The sequence below is a fragment of the Arvicola amphibius genome, chromosome 1, assembly GCF_903992535.2.
Source record: "Arvicola amphibius chromosome 1, mArvAmp1.2, whole genome shotgun sequence".
NCBI lineage: Eukaryota > Metazoa > Chordata > Mammalia > Rodentia > Cricetidae > Arvicola > Arvicola amphibius.
The window spans coordinates 95,886,723-95,901,748 of record NC_052047.1 but is presented as its reverse complement, the minus strand read 5'-3'; the positions used below and the strand labels follow the sequence as shown (position 1 = coordinate 95,901,748).

General features: G+C 37.1%; 1 protein-coding gene across 1 annotated transcript; it reads right to left on the bottom strand.

The window, feature by feature from the left end:
- Positions 1-9,414: 9,414 nt before the first annotated feature.
- LOC119814259 (zinc finger protein 878-like) lies at positions 9,415-14,684 on the bottom strand. The gene is given in 6 exon segments (XM_042055384.1): positions 9,415-9,551; positions 12,076-12,217; positions 12,863-12,943; positions 12,945-13,159; positions 13,244-13,842; positions 14,653-14,684. Coding segments are annotated over 6 exon segments (1,206 nt in total).
- Positions 14,685-15,026: the final 342 nt, after the last annotated feature.

Sequence of the window (15,026 nt, the reverse complement as noted above, 5' to 3'; positions counted from 1 at the left end):
AATTTCAAGCCATCTTAAGTAGGGTCCTATCACCATGTATTATGATATTTCCCATCCTTAACAAGGGAAAGATTTTTCCTTTTAATATTACTTCATTCTGTCCTTGAGAACATCACATGTGCTTACCAAATCTCTTGACTTCTCAGTGTGCCTGCAGCTGGTATTATTTCTCTGTTCTTCTGGTCATGCCACATGGTGGAGTGCCAAATGTTGTGTTTTAAATAAATCTCAATCCTTCAATTTTATAAATAAAGACTCAGGAGCTAGATGCTGTGCTGAAAGCTTCCCAGTTCAGAGAGGTAGATATAACACCCAGCTGAACTTACTCCTCCACTGACTTACCCCACCCCAAATTCTTGCTTCTCTACCATTGCAAACAAAATTCTTTTTTTTTTGACATTAAAAGACAAAGCAATTTATTTCCTGAAAAGGTAGCTAACACTGGGAAGGTGAAAGCTCAAATAGATTTAACTGTAAAAGACATGTTTTACTTTTTTATTTTTGCTTTCAAAAATGAGTACCCAAACAGCATCTATAAATATCAAGGTCATTTGCTTTATTGAGAAAGCCAATTTGTTTTCTCCAAATAAACACATGCACGCAGCTGCTTTTACCAAGTGCCAAAGCTTTGGCAAGTGTAAGTTTAGAGAAGACAAAGACTGCCTACTAGGATCCCCCACACCAGAGTTGGAATTTCACAGGTTTCAAGAGTCATACAAAATGAATTTGCTGTTTTAAAGGGTGTACAAGTTCAGCTCTAGGGGTTCATTATTCAACAGTGTAAAACGTCCTCCCAAATCAATGTGAAAGAAGACAGAGCATACAGTGATTGTTAGAGAACAATGTAAGAGCAAGGAAAGAACTGGGCAGTCCATTAACCTCTTTGTCTTATGTCAAAGCCAAATCAGTAGTGAAAGGAAAAGGTAACATTGAGAAAGGAAAAGAAAAGCTCTAACTCCACAAACAAGGAAGGCACCTAGCAGAACTGTTAAAAGCATTAAAGAAATAATTCTTTCTCCACATCATCTGTAAAAGCCTAGGTCTATAGAGCCAAGTATATAACTTGCTTACTAGAGTATGTTTGGTGCAACTTGTGTACAGACACACACATACACATAAACACGCACAGAGAGAGTCACAATCTGCCTCTTTTTTTGAAATGAAATGGATATGAATAAGTGGCTTTGCCATATCAGTAGAGTTCTGTAACTAAATATAGATTGTGGTATCTACAGAGCATAAGCTCTTCACAGTTTAAAATTATGGTCATTGTTGAAAACAACACAGATATAGCCTGTTCCATATACATACAATAGTAACAGTGAAATAATTTTAACACTCATTTTCAGCATGTAAGGCCTGCAAATTTGCATCCCAGTTATAAAATTTAGGCCTGTGGGTACAAGAAAATAAAAGCTACAGCAATGCCACACAAAAGAATTTGTTAGTGTCCCTTTCCACTCTGCAGCAGGTTAATAATTTTTGAGATGTAGAGTATATTCTTGGTTGTTGATACCATTTTTGCTAGATAATTGCTTTGAGCTCTGGGCAGCTCAGGGTAAGGAAGATTTCCAGAAATAATCATAAATTGTGCAAGTAACTAGAAATTTCAAAGAACTGTCATTGACCATAATGTTGATGCCTATCTAAAATAAAGAAATGAAAAATCCATGTCTGTTACGTGTAAAACCATACTTTGTTTTTGGCTTGGGAAATTACTTTTAAAATGATAGTTTTGAAGACAAATTATCTCGGAGTATCAGGTATCTATACAAGTCTTTAGTGTTGCTATTTGTTTCTTCATCATCCCCAAATTTGAGTGTTTGTGTTCCTCCATTAATTCACAGGTTGAAGTCCTGACTCTTAATGTGTTGGTATTTAGAGATGGTACTTAGGGATTTATTGAGGTTTAAAATGAGGCCTGCAATACTAAACAAATTTGTGCCAAACTATAAACCCTCATCCCTTAATAAAATGTTTAACAATACTAAGAGCTCAGTAAATATTAAAAGACTGAAAAAGTCTATATTTTAATTTGTTTTTACTTGTCTTTTATCATGTACATATTAATATCTGTTACCAGTAATCAGAATATGACTAAAGCATGCATATATACCGAGTCACATATTACTTAATGACAGAAAAATATTCTGAGAAAGGTGTCATTAAGTACCTCTGTTGCTTTATGAGTATCATAGAGTATAGTTGCACAAACTATATGATATACATCAGCTACTCAAGTTGGCCTTATAATGTAGTCAAGAATATTGAAAGTATAATGCATATAAGGGTGCTTCAGTTGTAAAGGAATACTGTTCATGTTATGTCTTTTTACAATTAGAATAATTACCATTCAAAGTAATTATAAAAGCATAGTAAAATATATATGCAATAACATAGTATTTATTACCAAGTATTATATACAATGTAGAATTATATATACTATACTTTATAATCTTTATAAAACTGTAAGTTTATTTAAATGAGCTTCAACACAAGCACATGAATAATACATTGAATTATAATACTATGCTTATTGTGTGATGTGAATTTTTCAGTTCCACTATGTTATTTTAGGACCACGTTTACATATGTGTTCTGGAGGTAACCAAAATGATTTGTAATGAATGATTGCATGTATGAATATACACTATTATATTTTATACAATTCACTTATTTAATTCCCACAACATAGCATGTATCCATCTTTTTCAGAAACTATGTTGTACACAGTTCATATGACTTGTCCATGTTAATAATACCCAATAAATACTCAAGTTGGAATTTAATTAACTCAGTTTTTTCAAAATCTTTGGCCACTCAAAATACATTAAGCAACCTTACATTACTGATAGTGATATAAACTTCATGCAACATATATAGATCAAAGTTAAATGAAAAAAATTAACCTTGGTTTTGTCAGCTTATACTGGTGTTATCCCAGTGGCTCTCTTCAATCTTCCTTTTAACTTTAATCTTGCCTTTCTTTTCATGGCATTTATCTTTTTTATGTACAAACCAGGTTAATTACCATGAAATAACATTGAAAATCTAAACTGTATAGCTTTAATGATTACCAAAGGTAAATATTATATTTTTTAAAGGCAGAGTCTTTCTATGTAGCCTTGGCTGGCTGGAACTTGCTTTGTCTATCAGACTATCTGGGAATTCACCAAGATCTGCCTGCCTCTGCCACCCAAGTGGAATCAAAGACATATGGCACAATACCAAGCTTGAAGTTTGCATTAGTAGTGCCAATGTTTTCTCTTTTATCTTTCTTATTCCAAAATTATTTGAATCTTGTCTTTTGGTCACGTCTTTGAGTCTTAGGTTAGGCTGCTTTGATTGTCATAGTGAAAGAGAATGTCAGGGTGATTGAAATAATAGAAATTATTTCTCACAACCCTGGAGGCTTAAGAGACCAAGATAGGTTGTATTTTAAGGTGTATTCTTTCAGTTTGTAGTTCCTTGCCATAAGCCTTAAGCTTATACAACTGTTGCTTCATGTACACACAGAATATGATCACCAAGTTTTTTTTTTCATACAGTCATTTATTCCATTGTGGCAGTGCTGCTCTCTGGCCTCATTTAAACCGCAAACAAAATTCTTAAACTGAAGTCCCTCCATTCTAGTTCCTGTGGATTTCTCTAACACTTCTCTTTCTTTCCTCTTATCATTTGTCATTTTTTTCTTGTTCAATTCCTGCTTGCTTGTTCTGCCTCTTGACCTCTGATTGGCATTTTAATCCTGTTTACAATAAGCAGAATGCTCTTGGAATAAAGGTGGATGCCAGTCCCAAACCATAATACTAGAAACAAGACTTTCAGTAAATAAAATGATCTCAAAGATCACTTTGTGATCAAATATCCTGCAACACAATTAGGGTCTAAAAAGAGTGAAGTGTCCAAACTGAGAAACTGCAATGAGAAGATAAACATAGAAAGGTTGGGATCAGTAGATTTTGCATAAGCTTATGACTTATACTGGCCAGAACATGGTCCAGACATGGAGTCATGTGGAAATTCCAAGTGTGTGTGAGAACTTGCAAAGAAAACAAGACAGGAGTCTTTGGATTGCAGATTCTTCAAAACACATGTAGTTGAATGTGTTTTGTGTTCCTGCCAAATATAGTGAATATAGGGGAATTTACTTCAAATTATTATTGCTTGCTGCTATTATTCAATCAAATGGTTATGACCCTATGGGAAAAACATAATTTTGACACTTGTGGCTTATCCTTGAGTGCATATAGCTTGAACTCAAAAGAACTTTACTCCTGTGATAGTTTTTAACCCTCAGAGTATATACTCTCTGTTACTGCAAATGTTGTTGACTATTGTATACCCTTTAGTGCACGTCAAATGTCAGCTCCATTGTCTTAGGTCCCACTGCCTATGGAGCAGTGACAGGGCTCCACCACTGTACCCATCATGGAGAGATTCTACATAGGAGCTCAGTGCCTAAGGCATGCTCCAACAACCTCATTGGGAAATCTAGGCAGAGGCTTCACCGCTAAGAAATGCCAAACAATCCACATTGGGATTTACTAGTCAGGAGCTTAGCCCTAAGCCACAACAACTTAGCACTCAAGTATATTGCCATAACTTGTTTTGGGTACAGAAGCTCAAACTGTCTTCTCAGTCAGTCTGCCCAATTCCTGTTCTCAACCAGTGAATCACTGGTTGAGAAGTGATAATGAATCTCTTCTGCAGTGAGGATATATTTCTGGTGGGTGGTTTGATGCAGGTGGCATAAAAGAAGTTGTAACATGTTACAAGCTGGAGAGTCATGGAAACAGAGGGCCACCGTGTAAGGAGCACTGATACAGGATGAACAGGGCACCATTGGTAAGGTCCCAGGCTGGTCTCCCAGTGAATAAGTCTTATTCATCATCCTGTAGGCTAGGGAAGATAGTACCTTAGGGATAAGCTTGCAGAGGTGAAGGATGGAGTTTGAAAGCACATCTGTGTCCTCAGCAGCCCTGGACCCACATTAGCTGCACTTAAAGCTAATAGAAAAGTTCCACCCATATCACACTGCTGCCACCAGAATCAAAACCCCCACACTCATTGGCTGAAGATAGTTGAAGAGGCCACCCTGAGCCAGGGAGGAACCAGAGACCTCTTCACTTGGCAGCTTCGTACAGTGTCATAGATTCAAGACAGGGGCTAAAACCAATTTAGAAATTTTATTTGTATATCCCAGGTACTGAAAATCTTCCTCATATTTTAAATGTTTAGGGAGAGAAAAATCCAAGGAAAGAACTATTTTTTGACCCTGGAAAGGATTAAGGATCATGTTTTGATGTTTATAAGTAAAGTTTTAATTATCCATAGCCCTGTCTATTCACTACACAGAGACTACTGTGTGGTCTGCATGTCAGCAAATACTTCATAGAAAGCTACCAGGCCTCGTGTGTTCTTTGGGTTTCTTTTGGCACATCCTGGGGAACATTAGAGTCTAGAGATGCCTGGTCATGCCCAGTAACCCATAAAGTCAACTTGAAAGTCTAGCTAAGACTTCCTTCCTTCTATGTGTCAGTTTTCCATGTGAGAGGAGAGAGGATTTTACAATATCTTGCTATCTGGGAGGTTTTTCAGTTTTGTGTAACCTTGGCTTAGGGAGTTTCAACATTGAGAAAGAGGGAACTTTCCTTTTTTTATTCTCCTTGTCCTTGTTTCAGGGACTCCTGGGCACAGCTCTGGCTCACTAAGACTCTTTATAAAGCCACTGGAGCTGCAGCCTGGCCATGACCTCAATCTCCATTTGTGGCTCTAGCATACATAAGACTCTCAGGATATTCAGACCACAAAGAGCATTGAATCCTGGGCCTCTCCCCATTCTCTGACACGTGACTGATGGCATTCCATGACAACAAAGGTTCTGAATTCCAACCCAACCTAGGATTATTCTGATCTTGCCAAGTATGTCCGGCAACTAGCTGTGTCCCCAGACACATAGTTAAGTCTCTTTGTGCCATGACTTCCTTGTGCAGTGATGCAGGCTTGTTCTCTTGGTACTTAAGAGGCTGAGGTCAAGAACAGCATTAACAACTCACACACACACACACACACACACACACACATTTACAATAGTTTTTTAAAAAAAGTTTTTGTGATTTTTGCTTTTAAGAGAGGGTCTCAGTGTGTACCTATGTATCACCAAGTGGGTTACAGCAATGTTTTCAGCTCATATGTGTCTCATTGGGTAGAGTGCTAACCCAGAATGTACCAAGCATCTGCATAAACAGGGCCTGATAATAAAACCTGTCACCCCAGTAAATGGGGGTAGAGGCAAGAAGGTCATGATTTAAAAGTCAGCCTGAACTTTATGAGCCGGTTTTAAAAACAAAATCCCCAAACAATGATTAATAAAAATTATCAGGGCTCACTATAACAATCCTTTGTATACCATGAAAATATGTTTCTCTTATTGTTAATAAGAAGTTGATTGAACAATACCAAGGCCAGATTTTAGGGGCAGGGAGAATGCTGATAAAGACAGTCTGAGTACTCGCAGGAGAAATGCTGAAAGAAGGTATAGTCATGTGGCAATAAAAACAATGCGTTAATTTAAAATGTAAGAACTAGTTAATAATAAGCCTGAGCTATTGGTCAAACATTTATAATTAGTAATATGTATCTGGGTGGTTATTTGGGAAGCAGTTGGTTGAACCGAGCTGATTGCAGCCCTAACCAAAACAAAAACAAAAACTCCCCTTATAATCATGGCTCAGTGGATATCCTGTATGGTTTAACAGGTAAAGGTGCTTGCAACCAAACCTGTGGATATAGTTTAGCCCTTAAGACTGGTATCATAGAAGGAGAGGACCAAGTCACATAGCCTGTCTTCTGAACTATACTATACATGTGCATGAAGAAAGATGAGAATAATAAATTAAATCTTAGAAAAAATAAAAATAGAATGAGAGATGGCTCTGTCTTTTAATATCTGGCATGGACTGAATGGTGACCATTGATGCTTGACAAAGTTTCAGCATTTTAACATTGCAGATCACAATTCTCTAGCATCTTTTGTCTTTCAGTTTTAATAGTTCTGACTATGTGTTATGGAAGTTTCCTTATAAGTTTTCCTTTGGCAAATTTTGTGTGGGCTTCATTGGAGGATGAGGATGTATACAATGGTAGTGTCTTTAAACAAAATAAATCTTTGGATAAGATCCTGTGACCATGGAACCATATTGAATGAAAATTCTGCCTACTCACACACAAGAATCCCCATTGTGTCTCCTGATTACCTTAAGAATAGAGTATTTAAAGGTTTACTACCTGGACACACTTGGTACCAAAAATGAAAGCACATCATATGTAGGGGAATGTGTTACAATTGTAGTGTTGCAGAGATATCTTGACTTATTGGGAAACCAGGCTATATTTAGAGCTGCAATAGCACAGGTCTGGAGGGGTAGAGTTGCAGAAGGACAGCTCAGCCTCGAGGATAGAGCTGCAATAGGACAACTCAGCCCTGGAAGACAGGTGTCTTGACTATAGGGAAGCCAGGCTACCTGAAGCTGGGGTGTGGTGGGGAATGGTCTGCAGGATGTAGTGATCTTGCTCTTCTCATGTAGAGTGGCATAGATGTGTGCTGCTCTGTTCCCTTAAAGGGAACATCCTAGCAGAGCTATCTGCTTCTTCTTTGGCCCAAGATATTTCTTCTTTTTCTAACACTCTGCTAAAGTGGAAACCCCTGCAGAAATGTAGTAAGCTCCTCTGATTCCCGAAAAGTGTTACTCTTTTCTGCCCAGCCTTGCTCAGTTACCCTTAAGTAACATCCTAACAAGGTTCTTCTGTTCTGCTCTGTCTTGCTCAGGCCCCCTAGGGGAGTATCTCAGGAAGGCTTTCCACCTCTGTCCCCTAAGGGATGTCCCAGCCAGGTTCTTCCAGTTTGCACTGGCAAACTAGTTGAAGGTCATCACCCAACACTCCTTTGAGAAAGAGATTTATTTGGGGAGGAAGCAGTCCAGGAGAATGGCTGCCTCTGCCAGAGAGGGATAAATGGTGGCCTCCAACTGAAGGAACACAGTGACTTATATAGGGCTTCTTAGGGGCAGAGTTTTCCCAGGGAAAGAAGGGATTAGTTCATTTTTTTTTTCCTGCCCAGGGATTGCTAGTTTAGTTGGGAAGAGAGTACTCTGGTTTATGGCAAAACTGTTTCTTTTGCTAGTTCTTTTTATCTTTTGGACTCTAATTTTAGGATCAGGATATATTTCTTTTACTGGCTCTGATTCTATGGACAAAGTTTGTTTCTTTGACACTAGTTTCAGAATTAGGACACATGTCTTTAGTCCTGGGTTCAGGTATAAAAAATATTTTTCCCTCGCCCAGGTCTCAGATCCAAGGTGTTTCTTTTACTGACTCTGGGTTCAGAGTCAGGGTGCTCAGTGATTGGTTGGTTTCCTGCTCCAGCTGTTCCTTTTACCCTACACCACAGAGGGAAGCAACAGACTCCAGGTAGGTATTTAGATTATTGATAAAATTCATCACCACTTGCCTCGGAAAAAAATGCTGTGATAAAGTTGGTGTCTATTTTCATCTGAGAATCATTAAGTTTGTTTTCAATCTTCCTTATGGCTAAACTCATGTGTAATTATGGAGTATTCAAAATATAGCTTCTATTTTCAATAAAGCAGCAGCTATCCTGATTCACACTCAGATCATTTTAATATCCTTCCTTCACTGAGTCCACAACTTCTTTTTGAGACCTGATGCCTGCTGGAGCTGGTCTCTGGGAAAGTACCTCTTGTATAAAACACAGTTCAGTTTCCAATGCCCACTGCTCCCTTCTGTAACACCAAAGTTACAGGGGATCCAACCATTTTTTGGGGGGGCCTAATGGCAGTTGTTCTTATAAGAAAACAGATATACAGATATATATGTGCAACTACACCTTAAGGAGACTTTATTGGGAAGAATCATTTATGTAAAAAAAAAACCCTCACTCTTGTGTTCTAATGTCTGGACCCTAGATTCACCAGCTGCCTCCATAGCTCAGTCATGTGTTCAGGTAGGGTGCCCAGACCTTTACTGGCTGCATTGGAACAAGGTATGAATAAAGCTACCCACCCTCTCGCAACAGATGAGTATTTCATCATGTTTTCTGTAGTTATGTACTTCAAAAGATATTTTGTCACATTTTATTTCTTTGGGGTGCATTTATAAAGTATGCAAATACAAAAAAGTACATTAGTGACAGAGGACAACCAGAGAAATTGTTTTCCTCCTTCCATCATGTGAAGAACAATCTTGTATAAGTAGGGTTATAAGAGCTATTCTCTACATTGATAGCTTTCAAACAATGACATAGAGGCATTTTATGACTTAAAAGCTTGCCCTTAGTTTAGCTTAGACTTTTCAACCAGCTCTTATAACTTAAATTAACCTGTATTTTTAAGTCTACCATCCGTCAAATGGCTCTAGTACCTCATTTCCACACTGTTCATACTGCTTCCTCTGCATCTGACTGGTGATGTCATGTTTCTTTCCATTGCCCCCCTTCTCCCCAGAAATCCCAGCTATATTCTTCTGCCCAGCTATTGGCCATTTATATTTTAATTAACCCAATAACAGCAGCACATCTTCACACAGTGTAAAAGAATATCCCATAACATCCCCCCTTTTAGAATAAATAAGAAGGAAAGGTTTTACTCTAACATAGTAAAACTAAATACAATTAGAACAATTATCAGGTAAGAATTACATTTACAATATCCGGTCCATTTGTATCTGTCAAACTCAGAGAAAGTGCTGTATTACCTATCCTATCTTAGTGACTCCAAAGTTTTATGCCTGAACTACTTTCTACCATAATTTGTGTTACCACTTTAAAAATTGTTTTAGAATTTAAAGCATCATACACAAACAACTTAAGATTTTTATGTTTCAATCTTATAAACTTTACATCTTATGTAAACTTCTTTTATTGGGTAACAAGAAAATCTGTAGCAATCCAGTTTTCAACCCTATCAAAAACCCGAGAAAGATATATTACCTGAGTGCAGATCCAGCTACTTCATAAACTATAGAAGTGACAGGCTGACTGCCTGGACAGTCACCCAAGGTTCCTCTGCACTTCTGGGGCATTCATCTTTATCCTAAAGGCCTAGAATATCTGACAAACCTTTTTGAGAATTAGGATATTTTAAAGGACTATTCTACCTTGTCTTGGCAAAGTTTGGCATTCTTATTCCTTTGAGTCCTGCTTTTTCAGTTTTGGACAGCATACTGTCAGCAGTTGAAGCAAAGGCAGTTCTTTGCCCACTGGTAGCTTTGCCACAAAGGACACAAACTCCATCTCGGGGTTCTTTGATGCCAATCATCCTTTTTTTGAAGTATACTGGTGCTGCCAGTAGCAGATGTGCCTCATATTTTCTGCTATTAAAACAATTTCAATTCCATATTTTGTAGGTTCTCTGAAGTGTTTGAAGTCATCTATTTAAAATAGATCTGTCTGATTTGAAACCATATCTAACATTGACTCAAACTTTGATTGTTTTAGATGACTATCTACTGTCTTTATTAACCTAAATAGATATCAAGGACTAAAATTTCACACACTACAATTAAACAAGCCTAATAGGTACAATACCTTAAAAAGTATAGGAACATATCCATAACAATGAAAATATTTGAAATTATTAATTGCTTCTTAGTTTAAAGTAGATCCATCTATACCTGTTTTCCTATCATTTCTAAATACCATCCATTTCTCTTCAGAAAGAGATCTCTGATGCTAGGCTCCCTTGCTTAGTTTCCTCCCTTATCTAAACCAGTAACAATTTGCAACTAACCCCCCAAAACATGATAAACATCCATAATCCATTGAAGGACAAAGAGCCCCCCACCCCAACTCTTGGAAATGTGGGTGCTGTATTCTTTAAATTAGTTTTTATTGTCTGGGGCAACAAAATCTTTAGGGAATCCTGAGAAAATTGCAATAATGGTCAAGTCCTGGGAAAACTAAGTGTAACATTTATTGTCCAGCCTCTGTGTAATAGAATAGTGCAGGGTTATGTAAAGTCTTGACTGGAGTAATCTGTGAGACTGAATCATCTCAGTTGACAGCTTTGATTTTCTATGTATATTTTCGAATAATCTGTAATGGGGCAGTTTAGGAGGCTGGATCACCTGGGTTACTTGTCTTCCTTGGTATCTGGCCATTTTTTTCTGAAAACATACAATTTTTTAAAAAAACACACAAACCTTTAGAGGTAAAATACATATCTGCATTAAGATAAGCATATGAAATATGTGTTGTAAACAAGCCAGCTAAAGATGTTTTTTGTTTGATATTTGAACAGGTAAAGGCATTTGTCAACTTTATAAGTCTATTTGGACTGCATAACCAAATTGTAATGTCATTATGTCATGAGTACTCTGTAACCAACAAGATTTGCCATATCTCACCCAGTTTCCAAGATGCCCCATAGTAGAAAAAAATGGCATATACACAAGCTGTCTTGTAGTTGTTTTTTGTTTGTTTGTTTTTGTTTTAATGTCTGTAAGTCAAGATTCTCGAGAGGTCTCCACTGATCATACAGAATCCAGACTCCCTGTATAACATAATTATCTTGATGTGAATGAATCAAAAAAGGATCTGGTTGAGTGAAGATGAGATCACATTATGCTAGGGAAAGTTCCAATATGTGATATGTACTTTTTAAAAATTATTTTCACTTTATGTGAAGTGATTTGGCTACATGTACAGCTATATGAGGATTTTGAATCCCCTGGAAACTGAATTATAGACAGTTGTGAGGTTCTATAGGATGATGAGAATAGAACCTGGTACCATTGGAAAAGCATCCTTCTTTCCAGTTCAACTTTTTTTATTTTGATTTTTGGAACAGGATTTCTTCATATACACAAGGCTAACCTGAAATGAAATATCAGATCATAAGGCTTAGCAGCAACCACATTTACCCACTGATAAAATTCTCTGCCACTCATTTTTTTCTGAGAATATGAAAAGAGCAAGTTTTTAGTTCCAATGAAGAAACATAATCCAATAATAACAGATGACAGTTGTGGTAGCTGGAATATTATTGGTGCCCATACTTTCATAGGGAATGACATTATTAGGAAGTTTGGCCTTGTTGGGGTGGATATGCCTTGTTGGAGGGAATGTGTCACTGTAGGTGAAGCCTTTGAGGTTTCCTGTGCTCAGGACACTGCTGAATGTCTGTTGACTTTCTGTTGCCTGCAAGATGTAGCACTCTCAACTCTAGCACCACATCTGCCTACACACCACCATGTTCCATTGTAAAAATAATGGATGAACTTCTGAAACTATAAGAAAGTCATCTCAATTGAATGCTTTTTATAATAGTTAGTGTAGCCATAATGTCTCTTCACAGCAACAAAAGCCCAAACTAAGACAACAGCATGAATAGCATTTTGCACTGGTGAGATAGATAGGAAAAATGTATGTGGACTGCAAGGCTATACCTCTTGGGGATTTTCACCACTGTGAATTTTTTTTCAAGACTTTGAATGCTGCTGCAATATGCAAAGACTTTGTTACTTTAACATTCATAGGATTTCTATCTAGTATGACTTCTTTTGTGCCTATAAAGATTACACTTATCTGCAAAAACTTTACTTACATTGATTACATTTATAGGGTTTCTCTCCCCTATGACTTCTTTCATGATGGTAAAGATTGTACTTCTGTACAAAGGCTTTACTACATTGAATACATTCAAAGGGTTTCTCACCAGTATGCCTTTCTTTTATGCATGTAAAGAGCACTATTACATGCAAAGGCTTTATCACATTGATTACATTCATAGGGTTTCTCTCCAGTATGAATTCTTTCATGACTGTGAAGATTGTTCTTCTGTGCAAAGGCTTTTCCACATTGATTACATTCATAGGGTTTCTCTCCTCTATGGCTTCTTTCATGATTGTGAAGATTATTTCTTTTGTGCAAAAACTTTACCACATTGATTACATTCATGGGGTTTCTCTCCAGTATGACTTCTTTCATGCCTGTGAAGATGACTTTTATGTGCAAATGTTTTACCACACTTATTACATCCATAGGGTTTCTCTCCAGTATGAGTTCTTTCATGACTGAGAAGATGACTTTTATGAGCAAAGGATTTACCACATTGGTTACATCCATAGGGCTTCTCTCCAGGATGATTTTTTGTACGTATTTGAAGATAAGGAGGCAATGCAAACTCCCTACCACAGTAATGATATCCACACCTTTTCTCTCTGACATGAGTTCTATGTATTTGATGAATACTATGACATTCATAGGCTTTATCACTGTTATCATATTCACAGGGATTCTTTTCCAAATGAGTTCTTTCATGTACATGTAAAGAGGAATCAGATATAAAGGCTTTACATTCATAGAGATCCTCTTCATTATTGGTTGTTTTTTGTGTTTGGAGACATTTGTAACAGCTGAAGTCTTTAGGAGATGGCTCACATTTATTATTTCCTCTTCCCATATGAGTTTTTCAATGCCTTTGAAGAGAACTGGAAGGACTCACAGTTTTACCGCACTGATTGCATTCATAGCATTTTCCTATCATGTGAGTCACATGACCTGTGCAAAGTGATCCAGTATAGACAGACACATTTCCATATTCCTTGTACTCAGAAGGTTTTTCTTCAATATGAGCTTGTTGATATATTCCCACTGAAGTTGGAATACCAATTACTTGTAAGCTTATTTCACAATCACCATGTCTTTTCATAGAGGGAGCTATTACACATCTTTTATTTGTTCTGAGAGAAACAGGAGCACCATATTTCTTTCCACATCCCTTATGCTCACATGGCTTGAATCCACAGTGACAGATGATATACCTATTAACAAGAGAATAACCAATAATTTTACATTGCATTCACATAGTCTAATGTTTTGTGTCTCATACAGATGTGGTATAGGGATTCAGGTTTCTACACCACAATAAATTTCTTGTCTCTCATCAATGCTCCTTTTACTGAACTATGGTAAGTCACTCTATGACTTATGAGAAACACTAGCTTTAATATGGAAGATTTGCTTATGAAAGGTCTTGGACATTCACTAATACAACTATCAATGTGAATAACTTTTATGATAATTGAATGGTATGCAAGCAAGTAGATACACAGATCTACAACATACCTTTCATATGCCTTTGATTAAAACTGTGACACCTTTTAGGACATTGATTTCTTGTCTTGTTCTTAATAGAAGGCTTTGCAAACAATGATCAGCTACTTAACATTAAAGTACAGGATGTAGTGAGAATTTAATAATTGTCACAGAGCTGTGCTTATTTACACTGCTGCTTTTCATTAAAACTTCATGGTATATTAACATCTCTCAGAGGTACATATGTATCAGCTTGAACATGAAGATTACCTTCCAGGTCTCCCAGAACTTTGACAATGTTCTTCAATATTGTGGTCTTCCCATTCATATCCTAAAATACAGTACCAGAAAAAATTTTATATATCACCCACAATTAAGCACAATTTAAATTACTCTCTTTTGTGACCCTTACAACAATGCTTGATTTATTCACTTGATTATACATCCCAATCTCTAGGTCATCCATAGTGGGGCAACACCCCTCTAGGGGAATGAGCATCTTGCGGGATAGTTCCACCAATTTAGCAGAAAGTTACCTGATCTTCCAGTTTCTTGCCATCATGCCCATCTAGGACCTCAGCTGTTGGCCTCTACCTCTCTGATTCCATCCCTGCACACAAGCCTTGGTTATAGTTATAGTTTTCCTTAGTTGTGATAAAAGATAAAATAGATCTAAATATTGTAACTGTAATTCTAGCTTGATACCTGTTTTGTTATTTGTAATTTTACTATGTTAAAATGAAAGCCTTTCTTTATTGTTTATACAGAAAAAGAAAAATGTGTAGGATGTCCTTCTGTATTTGTATTGCTTTCATTGGTTGAATATGGAAACTACCTTGGCCTTTTGATAGGGCAGCCCTTAGGTGGGTGGAGTAGACAGAACAGAATGCTGGGAAGAAGGGAATTGAGG